The sequence below is a fragment of the Cebidichthys violaceus genome, unplaced genomic scaffold (genome assembly GCF_023349555.1).
Source record: "Cebidichthys violaceus isolate CVI_PGR_0920_01 unplaced genomic scaffold, fCebVio1.0.p SCAF_6, whole genome shotgun sequence".
Taxonomy (NCBI): Eukaryota; Metazoa; Chordata; class Actinopteri; order Perciformes; family Stichaeidae; genus Cebidichthys; species Cebidichthys violaceus.
The window spans coordinates 18,029,592-18,046,682 of NW_027176816.1; the positions used below are offsets into that span (position 1 = coordinate 18,029,592).

General features: G+C 45.7%; 1 protein-coding gene across 14 annotated transcripts in view; it reads left to right on the forward strand.

Annotated features, from left to right (window-relative positions):
* The first annotated feature begins 198 nt into the window (after positions 1-198).
* The window catches only part of LOC137889061 (ral GTPase-activating protein subunit beta-like), a 19,717-nt gene continuing 2,824 nt past the window's right edge, over positions 199-17,091 (forward strand). The window contains exons 1-32 of one of the 14 annotated variants that reach the window (XM_068732668.1): positions 200-322; positions 710-762; positions 1,354-1,574; positions 2,810-3,012; positions 3,106-3,272; positions 3,373-3,559; positions 3,774-3,905; positions 4,103-4,281; positions 4,888-4,956; positions 5,432-5,583; positions 5,879-6,128; positions 6,731-6,766; positions 7,623-7,824; positions 7,955-8,122; positions 8,286-8,400; positions 8,575-8,722; positions 8,862-8,926; positions 9,026-9,170; positions 10,614-10,744; positions 11,080-11,262; positions 11,373-11,521; positions 12,437-12,624; positions 12,745-12,848; positions 12,986-13,141; positions 13,809-14,018; positions 14,219-14,377; positions 14,552-14,720; positions 15,260-15,382; positions 15,495-15,631; positions 15,732-15,840; positions 16,016-16,094; positions 16,905-17,053. In XM_068732668.1, coding sequence (XP_068588769.1) covers positions 1,398-1,574; positions 2,810-3,012; positions 3,106-3,272; positions 3,373-3,559; positions 3,774-3,905; positions 4,103-4,281; positions 4,888-4,956; positions 5,432-5,583; positions 5,879-6,128; positions 6,731-6,766; positions 7,623-7,824; positions 7,955-8,122; positions 8,286-8,400; positions 8,575-8,722; positions 8,862-8,926; positions 9,026-9,170; positions 10,614-10,744; positions 11,080-11,262; positions 11,373-11,521; positions 12,437-12,624; positions 12,745-12,848; positions 12,986-13,141; positions 13,809-14,018; positions 14,219-14,377; positions 14,552-14,720; positions 15,260-15,382; positions 15,495-15,631; positions 15,732-15,840; positions 16,016-16,094; positions 16,905-17,053 — 4,441 coding nt within the window. In that variant the 5' untranslated portion in view covers positions 200-322; positions 710-762; positions 1,354-1,397. Of the gene's footprint in view, positions 323-709; positions 763-1,353; positions 1,575-2,809; positions 3,013-3,105; positions 3,273-3,372; positions 3,560-3,773; positions 3,906-4,102; positions 4,282-4,887; positions 4,957-5,431; positions 5,584-5,878; positions 6,129-6,730; positions 6,767-7,622; positions 7,825-7,954; positions 8,123-8,285; positions 8,401-8,574; positions 8,723-8,861; positions 8,927-9,025; positions 9,171-10,613; positions 10,745-11,079; positions 11,263-11,372; positions 11,522-12,436; positions 12,625-12,744; positions 12,849-12,985; positions 13,142-13,808; positions 14,019-14,218; positions 14,378-14,551; positions 14,721-15,259; positions 15,383-15,494; positions 15,632-15,731; positions 15,841-16,015; positions 16,095-16,904; positions 17,054-17,091 lie in introns of all 14 variants that reach the window. The other 13 variants (XM_068732670.1, XM_068732673.1, XM_068732667.1 and 10 more) reach the window with 13 other exon arrangements.

The window sequence follows — 17,091 nt, forward strand, 5'->3', positions numbered from 1 at the left end:
GTGACGAATATGAAGACAAATATTGATTTGTCATTATTTTTCCGAAAGTACCCGAATGGGCTCAAAGGATGATTTCGAGCGGAAGGGAGATTTCGGGAAACCAGGAGCACTTGAAGGCAGCATCGGGTCTGATGCAGTTGCTGTAGCAGTCCAGTAGGGGGCGACAATCTACGCATCCTGTTTCCCGTTAGCTCATCAAACTGCAATATCCAAGCCTTGACATTGCGAAGATGGACGCTGTTATGGTGTAGACCAGGATACATAGAAAGCAAAAACGGCGAGTTTCAGAGGTCTGTTATGACAACATTTCCAGTTCTTACAGGTAAATTAAAAAAAACTGGCTACTTAGCTAGCGAGCAAACGTTAGCCTCTTTGCAAAGTTAGGTAGCTAGCAAAATGACAGCCAGCTCAGCTACTTAATGTCAACGAACGGGCTAGCGAACATGAGCTAAACTAGCTAGCAACGTCGGTCCAACTAGCTACAGCGTACTGTGAGATATCTAACCGATACGTTAACAGCAGCCTCTAGTCTAACCCAGAGAGACAGACACGTTACACAGCAGCCAGCCAGCACTTAGCGTAAGCTAATGCCATCGGCAAGGCGAGGGAGATGTTTTGATGTCAATGCTAGCTAACGTTAGCAAGCTAATCATTTGGAGAACCGTTTCCTGGTTGTGATTCCTCGGCTTGTGACCAACCCGAGGTTTAGGACACAAGTGGACATTGGCTTCGTTTCAGCTTACAGTTCGCTAAATGCAGCAGGTATTTAAATGATTCTATGTAATGTCACCCTTAATACCTTATTGATATCTCTGAAAGGAGAGAACGTAACGTTAACGGAAGCAATAGCGTTAAAAACAAGCTGGACTGCTGGATGAGTCCTGTTTCTTGTCAAACTAACGTTATAGCCAACGTTAATGTTACACGAAGTGCACGTCTTCCGACTATTTTCACGGTTTTATCACACGCTATTCATTTCGCTATGCTTGTATTGCGCCAAATAATAATTTACTATTTCTGTCGTATTAAGCTACGCATTGTTGCAAACGCAGTACGTTTTTAATCCTGCACCAAAATACACTAGCTAAGTAACATAAGAGTGAATCCGCTAGCGTTAACCAAGTTAAAGTTATAATGATGGTCGTCAAGATCAACACGATTATCATAACAATATTGCACCGTCAGGCAGGGTTACAGCTTTGGAGAAGTATTCTCACAACAGAGGCTACAGCTGTGTTTGGTGCTAGATATTAGCTAAGTAAAGTTAGCATATACCTAGTTTCCGGTTTTCTCAACTTTTTTTTTTTTTTAATCCCTCCTAAATTGACTGAACGGGTGTGTGTGCGCGCGCAGGTGGAGGCAGGAGGTGTGAGTAGAGTGCAGCAGACGTCGGCAGCATGTATTCTGAGTGGCGCTCGCTGCAGCTGGTGGTGCAGAGTGACCAGGGCCACCTCAGTGTTCTGCACTCCTACCCCACGAGCGTGGGCACGGAGGTGGCCAATGCTGTGGTCAAGCCTCTGGGCACCGCGGTGAGCCCCGTCGCCACGGAGAACATCCTCAAGACGGACAAGGAGGTGAGAAACACTGTTGCACCAGCAGCTCCGTGGACGTCATGTTGATGCCTCTGTCAGCTTCAAAAGCTTATTCCCATTAGATGTATTTTACACAACAGCTGTTTGATGGTAATACCACTCTACTAGGTGTCTTTTTTTTTTGACAAATTGCTTACAATTTCAGTAAAAGTAAAAATAGTTTTTAGAGTTGGTCAGGTCCATATTTTGTAGGAATAGTGTGGGAAATTTAAAAAATGTGTCATTGTGTTATGATGTGGAGCAGGATTTATTCAAGGACCTCTCTTACCCCCATACCAGTTTTCCAGTTACCGCCGGTAACATCGTGGAATGATGCCACCACCGCCGTGTTCCACTATGGGGGATGGTAGTACCTGTGTAGACTCCCATTTTGCCCAGATGCTTGACAATCAAACGAAAGAGAATTTTTCTATCTCATAAGATCAGAGTCCTTTTCCCTCCCCCTGCTCCTCGTGCTGTTAAAGTCTATTAAAATGCCATTAAGCAAACCCCAGTCGGGCTGTCGTATGTCTTTTGGTGGAGCTACTCCGGCATGTAAAGGAGTGACTGTTGGAGCGCTGCAGAGATAGCTTCTCTTTTCTCTGCAGGAGGTGTAGGCCTGAAACACAACAGACACTTCCCCTTCACTTCACATTCCATGCTAATGGAAGGGAGCACAGCTTGGTTTGCGATATGCGTGTTTATTTTATTATTTAGTTTACACGTTGTGCATGGATTATGCAAAAGAATACTTTGAAAATGGCTAGTGTCATATCTTAGAACCTCTGAGGCACACACATATTCAGTGATAAAACTATATTAGTGTGTTTTATCATCCCCTGTCTTTGCTGTCGTCTTTGATGCATTTACACCAATCTTCAAATGTAACATTGACTGGAGAATGACGATCTGGTTTGTCATGCATCGCTTGTCTTTTCAATAGCCGCCCTGTTTTTGATTCAGCAAGAACCTGCATACCATGATTTTGGAGAGGCGGCGTGTTGTTATCGCCGGCATCATCTTGCTCTAAACCTTTGGCCTTTCTTGTTACGAGACCGTAAATCAAGATATGCTCAACTCCTCGTGCTCCTAGAGCTGACGCACATAAAGCAAAAAGAATGGCAGAATATGTACGTTTCGGGAGCGTACGTCCTCTCTCTCCCTCATGCGTCATAAACCAATAACTGCGAACTTATTGAAATCCACACAAATTGATGAGCTACGGTTTGGGTTCCTAGGTGAAATGGACCATGGAGGTGCTGTGCTATGGCCTCACCCTGCCCCTGGAGGGGGACACCGTCAAGCTGTGTGTGGACGTGTACACAGACTGGATGATGGCCCTGGTGTCGCCCAGAGACTCCATGCCTCAGCCCGTGGTCAAGGAGCCCAATATGTACGTCCAGACCATCCTCAAGCATCTCTACAACGTCTTTGTGCCGAGGTACGTCAGAGAGAGACATCAACGTCACTTATGTTGCCTGCTGTTTCCTTCACTTTAACCCTCTCATGTCCAACTCTCTGTCTCCCCCTCCAGGCCTGAACAGCACAGTCTAAACCACATCAGGCTTTGCCAGCAGGTTCTGACGGCGGTCCAGAAACTGGCCCGGGAGTCCGTTTCCATGGTGAGGGAAACCTGGGAGGTGCTGTTGCTCTTCCTGCTTCGCATCAACGACACATTACTGGCCCCGCCCACGGTTGGAGGTAAGACCCGCCCCCTGTGCTTACGCTTACTCCTCTTGCTGTATTTACTCAGCTATTAACGTTGATTACTGAAAATCAATAATCCCCTAATATCTTTCAGTCGGGGTGGCTGAGAAGCTGGCGGAGAAATTGATGGCCGTGCTGTTCGAGGTGTGGCTGCTGGCATGCGCCCGCTGCTTTCCCACGCCGCCTTATTGGAAGACGTCAAGGGAGATGCTGGCCAACTGGAGACACCACCCTCCTGTCGTAGAGCAGTGGAGCAGAGTGGCCTGTGCCCTGACCTCCAGGTGAGAACGGCTTCCACTCTGCTTCATCTCGGATTTAGTGCCGGGAAAGTGCGGTTTGATTGGAGTTAGGACAGTTTGTTTGTCCAACCTGTTTTACTCTTGTGGAGAAGCAAAAGTTAAGAGTAGTAGCGGTTGTAATAATGACAATAGGAAAAATGTCCGTATTCTCTACTGAGTGTGATCTGTGCATTCCTGTCTCGCTCCTTCAATCCAGGCTCCTGCGCTTTACCCACGGACCGTCCTTCCCGCCTTTTAAAGTCCCCGATGAAGACGCCAGCCTGATCCCTTTAGAGATGGATTACGACTGTGTGGCACAGACGTGGTACCGCTTTCTCCACATGCTCAGGTGCATAGACCCTCATCTTTCCGGGTTCTAACCTGAAAAAGAAATGTTCTCTCCCCATCAAACTAACTTGAATGGACACAGATGATTTTGGTCAGAGAAGCTGTAGCACAGAAGTCGCTCACATCTCCCGCTCACCGTAAGCTTCTTTTTTTTCCCCTTAATCTGTGAATTTGCTTATTTCTCCGTTTTGTCTCTAGCAACCCGGTGGACCTGAGCAACCCTACGATAGTGAGCACCACTCCGAAATTCCAGGAACAGTTTCTCAACTCCAGCGGCTTGCCTCATGAAGTGGTGCTGCATCCCTGTTTGAAACAGCTGCCCCAGATCTTCTTCAGGGCCATGAGGGGCATCAGCTGCTTAGTGGACGCCTTCTTAGGTAAGCATGAAAAAGAACCGCGAGTGTTGAATGACCCGTGAAAATGCACATTTCAGCCAAAGTACTACAAAAGGTGAGCGTCCCATGATGTTGTGTTGTAGCGTTTTTAAACGTGTTGTTCCTTCCCTCCAGGCAGCGGCCTGCTTCAGTTAGGTAACCCATCACATTCAACATGCGTCTGCTGTCGTTAGAATTGTACGATGGACTGACTTTCCAAGCCTGTCCTGCAGAACATGCAACAGAGACGTTGCTCTGACAAAAATAAAGTGTTAATTATGATCTCAATACATTTTCAAGTTGATAAAAATGCATTTTCATACTGTAATGAAATCAATGGGTCTTTGAGGGGAGGAAAAAATATATATAAAAAAAAAATCTAAAATGCCCATAAGGTTACACAGAAGTATAAAATACAGTAATCTAGCAGTGAAAATGGTAATACGCACTGAAAGTCATTTGACAGAAAGTCCAAGCATGCGTTTCTTATAAGCAGCTGTTATTCTGGGCAGTACTCCTCATTTAATGGCAGATGTCAAGTCAATAACATTTGTTGAAACCTTTGCATAGAAACATGCCGGTGTGATTTTTTTTCTCTTCACGCTGTAGGTGTCTCTGTTGAAAAGAGAGATGTACGGGAGAGGGTGTTCTCTTTTTCTCCAGTGCTGCTCTCTCATGGTACACACACCAGCTGATGCATGCTATAATGCAACGGGCCTGTTACGGAGTCCTGTGTCCATTTGTGTGGTGATGATATTATCAACCGGGCTCAGTCTTTCTGTAGCAAAATGATACACTTCCAGACATTCAGATTAACCAACAAGATCATCGAGGAGGGGTCTCTCGCGGGCGCCAAAAGTCAATCAAGATGGATGGATGTCAATTACTGCTGATTCGTATTTAACCGTTGTCTTGCATGTCTACGAATGACTACCGTTTATGATCACGTCACAGACTCTGAAGCCACTTCGTCTTCTTTTCTAACATTAACATTAAATACGGCGAAAATTGCTGCAAATGATTCAATTTAACCATAACAAGTTCTGTCCTCTGGAAAAGTTGGGCAATGGAGATTTTTATTTTTTCTAGTTTGCTAATCAGAAATCTCTGACTAACTTTAGCCCTCAGCTCATCCTACCTTCCTGTCCAACAGGTATATCACGTCCCAGAGCGGACAGTGCTCCGCCCACCCCGGTCAACAGGATGAGCATGTCTCCGCCCCCCTCCGTCACCAACACCACGCCCCCTCACAGCCGCAAGCAGCGGCACGCGGTGGTCAACAAAACCACCAGCAAGAGTTCCATTGTAAGTTCTCAGGAAATTCTTCATTTGGTGCAAATATCCACCTGGACTCCAGAATGAACCGACTATATTCTGATGGTCCCATTCTGGTGATATCTGAGGAATGGTTTGAGCCGATTTTATTTATTTTTTTTAAATTTGTCTGTATGTGACTTCACAAAAGAACGTTTTTGGCCATGACTCAAGAATTCATATTCTAATTATTCAAATAAATCTTTTTTTTATCTAATCTTTTATTAGTTCCATTCATCATGTTGTCAGCAGCCTAATCAGATATCCCCCCCCCCCCCCCCTGCAGGGCAGTGGTAGTCAGCCAACCAAAGCATCCCAGCAGCAGCAGCAGCAGCAGCAGCAGCAGCAGCAGACTTCCTCCTCCCCGACCCTGCTGTCCAGTCCCAATCAGAGCAGTTGGGAGACTCGGCCCTTGCCGGCCCCGGCGCGGCCGAAGGTCAACAGCATCCTCAACCTGTTCGGCCAGTGGCTGTTCGACGCGGCGCTGGTCCACTGTAAGCTCCACAGCGGCCTCAGCCGAGACCCCAGCATGACCGGTAAGACGCGAGGCGGCGGTTAATAGCGTTTTTTTTTTCCATTTGTGCATGGGCAGGTGGGTGTTTCGTTGCCGTTGATCAGTATGTCGTTTTCGTGGAGTTACCTGTGTTTTTGGTGTCTGTTGTTTTATTACTGTATGTCTTTGGGATATCCTTTCCTTATTTTATTTTTTTTCTCCACCATTTTCTCTAAAACTTCTTTGTGCCTTTTGTGTGGGTGGAGGGCTTGGTTAGAAGTGGCCTGGTGTGAGATTTCCATCTGATTCTAATTCATTTACATCTACCAACTAGAGCTAGAACTACATATAGACTACAGTCATACGCTAAGGACTTCATACAGCCATACTCACAGCACACACAGTACTTATTGTTTGGAAAGGAATTTGGCTCCTCATTGGCTCTCAATTTATTTTTCTCTCTTTGGTGTAGTGTCCTGCATGTGTCTGCCATGTCTTATTAATGTTAAAGAACTGTAATGGGTCCAAAGTCAAAATGTGTTGAGGACAAAATAAGAACACAATTCATGCCTAATATGAATTGATCCCAAAAATATTGGCTCTGCTTTGATTTTGTGTCTCTCCACTATTTCTGTTATCTTGCAGCCTCTTTTATCCAAATTCTCCTTTCTTACAAATCTTGTAAGTAGGAACGGCAGCTTGTTTTTCCCTCACTTGATTTGCGTTTCTTGACAAATCTTACCCGCTTTTTAGTTGAGTTTCCTCATGATCATCGCCATTATCGCCATTGTTTTCTGTTCCCACTGCCTGTCATACATCAAAAGTCCACCAGCGTTCTCTCAGCGTTCCTCCAAAGGTGATGGAATGGGTTTCACCAAACTGACCACTTGTCTCGACCATAACGTTGCCAGTTTGTGACGACGCCACCCCCCGTTTTTCAGTTCTCATTTTCTTTTCCTTTGGGTCACACTAATCCTTATTATTTCCTTTCAGACCCCTCAATTTCAGCATTAATGTTTGGTTTCTTATGATTTCCTTTTGTATTGTCGGTTCACTTGAGTTTTATTGGTTTGGTGCCTCAATGCATGAACTGGATGTTCTGTACCTTGAGTGACTGTCACATAAGTGCAACACAGAGAGGAGCTGACACAGGGATTTTGCTTTGTGGTCTTGCGGCTGAAATTTTTTTATTACCAGCGCACTAAACTCGGTCTGTTGTTGTGCCAGCAGTAGGAAACTCTTTGTGTCAGAGTTCCCTTTTGAATGCTTTTTAAATGATGTGAGTGTGTGTTTACTGTCATTTAAGTCTTTTTTTTTTTTTTTTTTTCTCTTGTGATAGCGATTAAGTGTCTGCTTTATGCTGCTTTTTTTCTTGTCTAATTTAAACTACGTTTCCTTTTTTATTTTTTTTTTATTGTGGTGTGCTTCTAGTAGCTACATGTCTTCGTTTGCCTGTTTCTCATACATGCATGTTTACTGGTGACCGTATTACAATTCAGGGTCCCTTTCATTCTCTGTCTCTTCGCACTCTCTACAGCGATAGCCACTCAAGTGGGTATGGAGCTGAGACGGAAGGGTTCCCAAATGTCCACCGACTCCATGGTGTCCAACCCCATGTTCGACGCCAACGAGTTCCCGGAGAGCTACGAGGCGGGACGAGCCGAGGCCTGCGGGACTCTCTGCCGCATCTTCTGTAGCAAGAAAACCGGAGAGGATATTCTGCCTGTTTACCTGTCCAGGTAAGTCTCTCTGTTCTTATTTTTATCATGGCAAATTCTGGTCCAAACTAACGTCTGTCTCACTGTGAGCGTGAGGATCTAGTGTCGTTAACCTGCAACAGATCGAGTCTTCCTCTCTCTCTTCCTGCAGGTTCTACATGGTCCTGATTCAGGGTCTCCAGATCTCCGATTTTATCTGTAGACCAGTTCTGGCTTCGATCATTCTCAACTCTTCCTCACTCTTCTGCACCGACCTGAAGGGCATCAATGTGGTGGTGCCCTACTTCATCGCTGCGCTGGAGACTATTGTACCAGACAGGTCAGACTGGTTTTGGGTTGGTCACCGTGTAATTAGCCTCTTTTGTGTTCCGTGGATAACATTCTCAGACCATTATGATTTTTTAATGAGATTCTCTCATTTGAAAAGTATCGCCTTACGTTCCTTGAAGTCCAATTGTTGGGATTTGTTTGACTCTTAACAGGGAGCTGTCCAAATTCAAGATGTATGTAAATCCCACCGACCTGAGGCGAGCCTCCATCAACATCCTGCTCGCCATGCTGCCATTGCCGCACCATTTTGGCAACATCAAATCAGAGGTTTCATTTTTATTGATTTAACAGCATTTAGTACGTCTTCTGGGTTTGCGGTGTCATTTGAATCCCGTTTTCTTTGTCACTGCAGCTTTTTTTCCTCAGCTCATGTGAAAAACATTCAAAGCCAGTTGGAGTTGAAAACGTTGGGTTGTTTACCGTGTTGACGTTGCGCTTTAGGTTCTGTTGGAGGGAAAGTTCAACGAGGAGGACGGATGGCCTCATGACCAGCCCGTGTCCTTCCTGTCCCTGAGGCTACGTCTCGTCAACGTGCTCATAGGAGCACTTCAGACGGAGACTGACCCCACCAACACACAGCTCATTCTGGGTATCTACTCATAAATACCTTATTATCCCTCTCCATATTGTTTACGCAGTATTTTGCAGACTTAAACCATTTTTGGACCGTTTTGAATCTCTATTGTTCTATGCATTGTGTCATTTTTTCCCGCCCCCTCTCCTCTCAGGTGCAATGCTAAATATTGTTCAAGACTCGGCGCTGTTGGAGTCCATTGGTGCGCAGACCGAAACGGTAAGGCTCCGATCTCTGCTGCTGTCTACTTACGAACGGTTGACGCGCTACGAGGCTAGAAGCAGTGTGACGGACTGGTGTGTGTTTGTGTGATGGTAGGGGAGCATAGACGGGAGCAACATGACCGTGAGGAGTCAGAGTCACAGCCGCACCAACAGCGGCATTAGCTTCACCAGCGGGGGAAGCACCGAGGCCACCAGCCCGGACTCCGAGCGTCCCGTCCAGGCGCTGCTCCGAGACTACGGTGAGACGCACGGCTGCTCCACACCAACTGCTGTCCTCCAACACCAACCTGCGACGCTTAGCTCGCTAGAACGTTCCGTCATGTGATCCGTGCCTACTTGCTGATCGATGCACAAAACGTGTAACTTGCTGAATTAACACATTTGTTCTTCATAGCTTACGTGGTTAAAGTGGTACGCAGAGTTAAGAAGCGTTGGGTGAAATGCATCTGTAGGTGACGCCAACGTCGTTTTGCTGTGATGCTGTGCTGTTGACAGCTGATTGCCTTTTTTTTTTCCTCTAATTGACTGGTTGCCTTATCAGAAGCATTTCAGAAGATGTTGTCTTTTCCTCAGTAGGGCTGAGCGATGTCTGGCTAGATTATTCTTTTGGACATTTTCATTTTTTTTAATAACTGATAATGGCCGCTCCCATTTATGCCCACAAGTTTCTAGCTACTTTCACTGAACACTGTGCTGCTTATGGGTGACTTTGTCCAGCAGGAAATGGCAGTGTGGGGCAGGGATGTGAAGACATCCTGCTCATGAGAACAATACACTGGAGTCAGAGCTACATCTACATACTGAAGCCTGAACATAATGCATTAACTGGTGTGTTTATACATCCTCTGCTTCTTGAGGTAGTAGAAACTCTTTGGATGGGACGAAATGAACGACAATGAGAGTTATGAGACGAAATGAAATGGAACCAGGCAGAGGAAGAATTCACAGCCTTTACCCAAGGCTCTGTCACTTCCACTAGTTAATACGTTTTTTTATGGAACTATTCAGGCAACTTCACATTGTTGTTCAACACAATGAATTTAATAATCTAATCTGAGAAAGTGCATGGTGCTGCGTCCACTATTGAATGAGAGCACTGCAGCTGGCAGCAGCTAACATCATATGGAGCAGCTCCTCACCGTCGACGTAAAGTATTAAAGATGTATTTCTTTGTAAGGTCCTTTCCGTAATGTTATCAGACAGATATAATAACAGTCTGAGCCTGTCGGTGTCAATAACGAGCACTGTAGATGGACGTACATTGATGGTGACAAGTTGCCCGATATGATTACATTGCAGCCCGTTTAACGGCTGCCATCCCCATTTTTCACTTCAACACAAAAACATACCAAAGTTACCCTAAAGTATTTTTTTTTTACTTGTATCAGATTGGCCTAGTTATTAATATATGCAGTCAGTTTGCTGACTATGTCATACATTAAGTTTTATTTTCTTTCAAAGTCAGATCTTGATCGCTCAGCCCTCTTCCTCAGCAGTATGTCCGCTATCTATATTCCAGTCTACATTGTGTGCTGTGCTGATTTCAAACTCTTACTTCAATGCATGTTTTCAGTATCTGATACCGGGGGCGTTCCCCTCGACATTTGAGCTGCATTGCCTGAAATCCTGCTTTTGCTCTACTCTCTGCGGTGTTTGGTATTTCGGGGTGTTATATGGTCTAGCTCTTCCAGATACGGCGGCAGGCCTGCTGGTGCGCAGCATCCACCTGGTCACCCAGAGACTCAACTCCCAGTGGAGGCAAGACATGAGCATTTCACTGGCCGCCCTGGAGCTGCTGGCTGGGCTTGCCAAGGTAAAGGTACAACGTCCGAACGAACATCACAGAGGGTTACTCAGTGTGACAGTCTGCCATTATCGCTAGTCCGGTCCCAGTTAACTAGCACTTTGTAAAACAGACCGTATTTTGCTGTAAAATGTAAATACCTGGCACTTGATGTGACATAAAGGAAGCGTGCTGAGGGAAAGCGAGAGGAGAGGCCAGGGGAACAGTGATAAATACTAGTTCTAACAATACTGTAACCTGTATTTAACATCACAAATAATCAAATGTGCCGTATTTGAGTAAACCAAAGTCCCCAAAAACTGTTCAACTTTGAAGCTTATGCTTTTTTTGTGTGTCTGAACCAGGTGAAGGTGGGAGTGGACTCTGCGGACCGTAAACGTGCCGTCAGCTCTATATGTGGGTACATTGTGTTCCAGTGTAGCCGTCCAGCTCCCCTTCAGTCCCGAGACCTCCACTCCATGATCGTAGCTGCCTTCCAGTTTCTGTGTGTGTGGCTCACCGAGCATCCTGACATGCTGGATGAGAAGGTGCGTTCGACTGACAAATTCTTCACACATGTTGGCATTTAGAAACACACATGAAACTGGATACCTCGCCACTTGCTCTGAGAGTCGGCCCCTTTTCCTTTCTGGATCAGGATTGTTTGGTAGAGGTGTTGGAGATCGTGGAGCTGGGAATCTCGGGCAGCAAGTCCCGACAGGAGCTGGAGGTGCGACACAAAGGGGAGAAGGAGCACAACCCGGCTTCAATGAGGGTGAAGGACGCTGCCGAGGCGACTTTGTCCTGGTGAGATTCCTCAAAGTTTCTACAGCACGGATCTAAAACTACAGTTTGTTAATAAGGTTAAGTAACACTTTTCACATGATGATCTGCACATAGAGACACGTTTCAATACATCTGTCATGTGTATCTATTCTATCAGGTCAAGCTTTTTGATACTTCCAGCACCTTATTTAGGATAAATACCGGGTGGAGCAGTGGTCATCCTGCATTTGCAATACATTTTCATATAAACGGTAACCATCACCATGCCATCATCAGTGTCGTGCTTAACATCCAGACTGAAGCGAATGACAGCGGCACAAAAGAGCTATCTGAACGCTAGCTTTCTAGCCGTGACGGCTCCTCCTCATCTGCGAGCATAGACACTTATTTTGATCTGCACAATGGCTGTTGACAAGCTAGCAAACAAATGTCCATTGTGGAAGAAGCGCAGCAGTACTGCTCATGTTGCTCTGCATGCTAAATACCCTGCAAAACTGACTTTAGGTCAGTTGGCTAGTCGGCCGAAGCAGTCAGAATTCAGAACCGCTCGCCGTGACCCAGATAGCCAGGCACACAATAAACACTATCTAAGATAATCCTATGTAGCTTTTGTCAGGCCATCGCACCCCAGACAATAACTAAAGGAAAACGTAGTACAATCAAATCATCGCTGCAAGTTTCCTTTCTGAATATCTCCCCAAAATGTTATTAGCAATACATTTGAACATCACTTTTACATTATTTCTGACTCCAAAAAGAATTTTACAACTTTGTATTTTGTATGTTTTAGTTGTTGTACTAAATTATGTATTCGTTCTAGATTTTCCTGCTGACACAGTGACCTAGTTTCCCCGTCTATTCCTGCTGGACCTCCACACAGCACACGAGTAAAACGTGCTGTGCCTATTGACCCGGTTTTGCTTTGGTGTTCCCCAGTATCATGCAGGTTTTGGGGGCCTTCCCTTCCCCGAGCGGACCCGCCTCCACCTGCAGCCTCCTGAACGAAGACACCCTGATTCGCTACGCCCGACTCAGCGCCACAGGAGCCAGCAACTTCCGCTACTTCGTCCTGGACAACTCGGTCATCCTCGCCATGCTGGAGCAACCTCTCGGCAACGAGCAGAGTCAGTAGCTTATTATCCACAACACCAGTTCATTGAATGGAGTCTGTATCGCCTGTGATGTTCCAGGCACTGGTTCAGTGAAATCAATTACCAACATGCCTTCCATGTTTCTCCATAAAGACCCCAGTCCATCAGTGACGGTTCTGATCCGAGGGACGGCTGGCAGACACGCCTGGACCATGCAGCTCTTCCACCAACCCAGAGGAGCTCGGGCCAATCAGAGGGTGAGATCACACCGCGGTTCACTGCGCCGCGAAAGACAACGATGCTAAACGTTTTTTTGCTTTTGTCAAAACCTCCACATCCGTTTGGCTGACGACGCCTCTCTGCTCCCCCGCCTGTGCTCTTCTCTCTTCTACAGCAGGTGTTTGTTCCAGAGGGCCGCCCCTCACCCAACAATGGCGTCGGCATCAAGTACAACGTCAAGCAGAGGCCCTTCCCCGAAGAGGTGGACAAGATACCTCTCGTCAAAGCTGATGTCAGCATTCCTGACTTGGATGACATCGTCAGTAAAGAGGTGAGAGTCGCTTCCTGCCATTGATCTTGTATCCACGTTATGACTAATAATTCATATGTTCTACTTTGGGCACAAGCTGAAACTAGATTGTTGTCATGGCTAAACTAGAGCCTGCAGTAAATGAGTCACTCCTGCTGTTTGTTATCATGCAAACTCAGGTGGGTTGTATGGGCTGGCAGGATGATTCCAGAGCTACAAGTACACTGATGAGTTATTTCCCACACGTGAGTTGTTGGAGAGGTGAAATTCCACTTGGGTGTCTATTGAATAGAGGGTCAAATCATCTGGTTTGGTGGGAAGCATAGGAGGATCACGGATGGTGTGCAGTTTCTCAATCCAGTACAATACCCTTGCAATCATTTTAGCTTTTTACTTCAAAAAACATATTCTGAAAAAGGACCAGATTGGAATAAGCACCTCTCTGACACAGTGTTAAGAAAGTGAACATTAAAAACTTCAAAAAGGCTGATTTTTTTTGGAGCTGGGTTACTGGATTGGATTGAACAGCTTTAGCTAAGATAATGGTCACCAGCAATCAGCTTTGGGAGGTGACACCTCAGCATTTGGACTGTGGGACTTGGTCTCTTGTGGGTTCATGCTGTATTTATACAATCAAGTGCCGTCCATCAGCCACAGCCACTTAAAAATGCCTTCTTCTTCTTTTCAGCTGGAAGTTCAGCACGACAGGCTTCGCATTCTGATGACTAAGCAGATAGAGTATGAGAGCGCCTTGGAGCGGCACAGCGAGGAAATCTGGAAGTCCAAGCCTTACCCCGACCCACAGACGGACTGCAAACCCCCTCCCCCCTCGCAGGAGTTCCAGACAGCGCGCCTCTTCCTCTCACACTTCGGCTTCCTGTCTCTGGAGGCGCTCAAGGTTGGTAAACATAACCTGTGCGACCGTGGCTGCTGAGAAATTCTCTTGGATTGGAGCTGCAAAAACACATTTTCTGCCAATATCAAATCCTCCAGCTACTCCCACTTAACTTTAATGTTACTTTGTGATTATATTAGTCTGTGGAAGTAAGGATATGGACATATTATAGTGGTAATCTCTTGACGTTTTATTATTGATAGGAGCCCAACAACAGTCGTCTACCTCCTCACCTGATTGGCCTGGAGTCATCGTTGCCAGGGTTTTTTGATGACATCAGCTACCTGGACCTGCTTCCCTGCCGACCGTTCGACACCGTCTTCATTTTCTATGTGAGGGCTGGACAGAAAAGCAGCCCCGAGGTGAGGGAGTTCACAACAGATTCTGTCTAGAAAGGCAGTGTACTGTATAATTCCCCCTGTATTTAATTACAGTTGGAATGAAATGGCTTTAATTTAGCTTGGAAACGTGCAGATGTTGGACCTCAGTATGTGTATAAATGAGAACGAGTGTGTCGTTGTGCTCGTGGCGATCAGATCCTGAGGAACGTGGAGTCATCGTCCAGCGTCCAGCCCCACTTTTTGGAGTTCCTGCTGTCCTTGGGCTGGCCTGTGGACGTGGGACGCCACCCAGGGTGGACGGGACACCTGGACACCAGCTGGTCCCTCAACTCCTGCTCCGACAGCAACGAAATACAGCAAACGGGTAAGTTCTAACTACTGCATCCGCTGTGAGGACGGCTTCAGAAGAATGCACATCATGGCATCTGTTATATATCTGCATGTTGGATATGCGAGAAAATAACATGAAGAAGAAAGAGCAAATCTGATAGCTCTCTCATGGAAAAATGTAAATAGACCAAGTATTGGTAAATGTCTGTGTGATCCTTAGGGGGAAAAAACAGCAACTATTATATTAATAGAAAACACGAGCTATTTCAAAAAGTATGGGGTCCTTTTATTTATTATCTTGAACATACAGACTTGGAAAGTATAGAGATGATTGACTCTATGGTGGGATGAAATTGGTGATTATTAGCTGTAGAATTTTTGTTTTATTAATTAATGAATTTGAATATATTTTGATTATTTTATTTCTGTTAATTATATTTTATTGTATTCTTATTTTTTTCTCTCTCTATTTTGAGTATGTTTATAAACTAATATTGTTTGTGTTTCTTAACATGTTTATATATAAATAAATAAATAAATAAAGTAAATGTTGAACTTCTTCTTCCGCTGCAGAGGACGCAGCTACTCCGGAGGACACGGGAGGCTCCGTGTTCAACGGGGAGAAGAAGGTTCTGTACTACGCCGATGCTCTGACGGAGATCGCCTTCGTCGTTCCGTCTTTAACAGAAAATTCTGGTGAGTGTTCTCTACGTTGAGCACGAGTCCATAGATACTGTATATGATAAAAAAACCCAGTGAGGGATTCGGGGTTGACAGAGTGGTCGTTTGTTCCTCTTTGCTTCCCCAGAGGAGTCCTCGGTGCACAGTGACTCCACAGTGGAGGCAGACACCAACGCTGACCTCGTGCCTGGTTCACTCAAACAACCCAATCTCACCCTGGAGCTGTTCCCCAACCACTCTGAGAACCTGGAGTCTGCCAAGAAGGTAATGTTGGGCTCACGTCAGTGTATGCTGACGGCACGGATTCTGATTTCTAATGGTTTGATTTGCTTAAACTCACCGTGTGTTTGTGCCGTTTCTGCAGCTGAGTCCTTTGGTGAAGACGAAGAGGTCGTCGACTGGGAAATCTTTCCCACCACTGGGTCCTGAGACGAAGGTGTTTGTGGTCTGGGTGGAACGCTTTGACGATATCGGTATGCACACACTTCATTCTATCTGTTCTCACTTTTTCTCTTGTGCTGTCAGTAAGTTTCTCCACACAAAAAACTGTTTATTAAAAATTACTCTGTAGCCTTTTGAAAGGTAGCTGTAAAAATGTATGCGACCAGTGAAATGGAGGTACATGAATGTCACTGTTTTTGTTTTTAGAGAACTTCCCTTTGTCTGATCTCTTGGCGGAAACCAGCACGGGTTTGGAAGCCAGCATGAGCAACAGCACTTCCTGCAGGTATTCAGACGTTTACACTCTTGTTTGCTGCCAGTGAGGAGAACATACGGTTCATGAATTTGTGTTGGTCAGGTGCAAAAAAAATGAAGAGAAAGCTGCAAAAACATCATGTGTGCTCACATGCAGGATAACACACACACACACACACACACACGCACAGTGCAAAACAGGAAGTACAATATGCAGCGTGTGCAAAAGGCAGGCAGAGAAACGGAACTGTGGCAGAGCTGTGACCTCAGTTACAAACAGCTTCGTCGTGAGGACCGTGGACGGATGGAGGCTTGTGGTCAGTGGCCTCAAATGTCAAGCTGATTTAAATGGCCTGTATTTAACCAAATTAACAATGCTTTGTTGTCTGGAGGCGTGCAATCTGGTCTGGTAACATCAATAGTTAATTTAATTAGTGAGTCGTTTTCCGAGCGGATGGGGAATCCTCGAAAGATAATGGACGCTTGGCATTTGTGAAGACTGATGAATTACGTTTTTCCTGTTTCCAAAGCAAACAAAGAAGCTATTTTGTGCAATTAAAGAGGCGAAAACGGCATCGGAGGACAAGTCCAGTCGGGCTTCGACACGTTTCTGTTTACGTTTACACTTGAGATCAGTCAAGTTTCACAGGATTGCGTTCTGATCGATCAAGATACGCGTTAGTAAATTAGGTCTATTTGTATAAATGTGGTGTTGTGTATCGTATCGTGCCACCGTCTGTCAAAAAGGATTCTATTACAAGTTAATTTATTGTTGTAGTTTGTTGCAAATGCCCTACATCACCGTCCTCCTCTGTGTTTTTGTGAATGGTTCCCGCTGCAGGTCAGGGTTACTAGAGAAGGACGTTCCTCTGATCTTCATCCACCCCCTGAAGACGGGGCTCTTCAGGATCCGGCTGCATGGAGCCATGGGTAAATTTGGCATGGTGATCCCCCTGGTGGACGGCATGGTGGTCAGCCGCAGAGCACTAGGTAACGACTCGTCTGGCTCTCTCTTGCTTCGTCCCGCT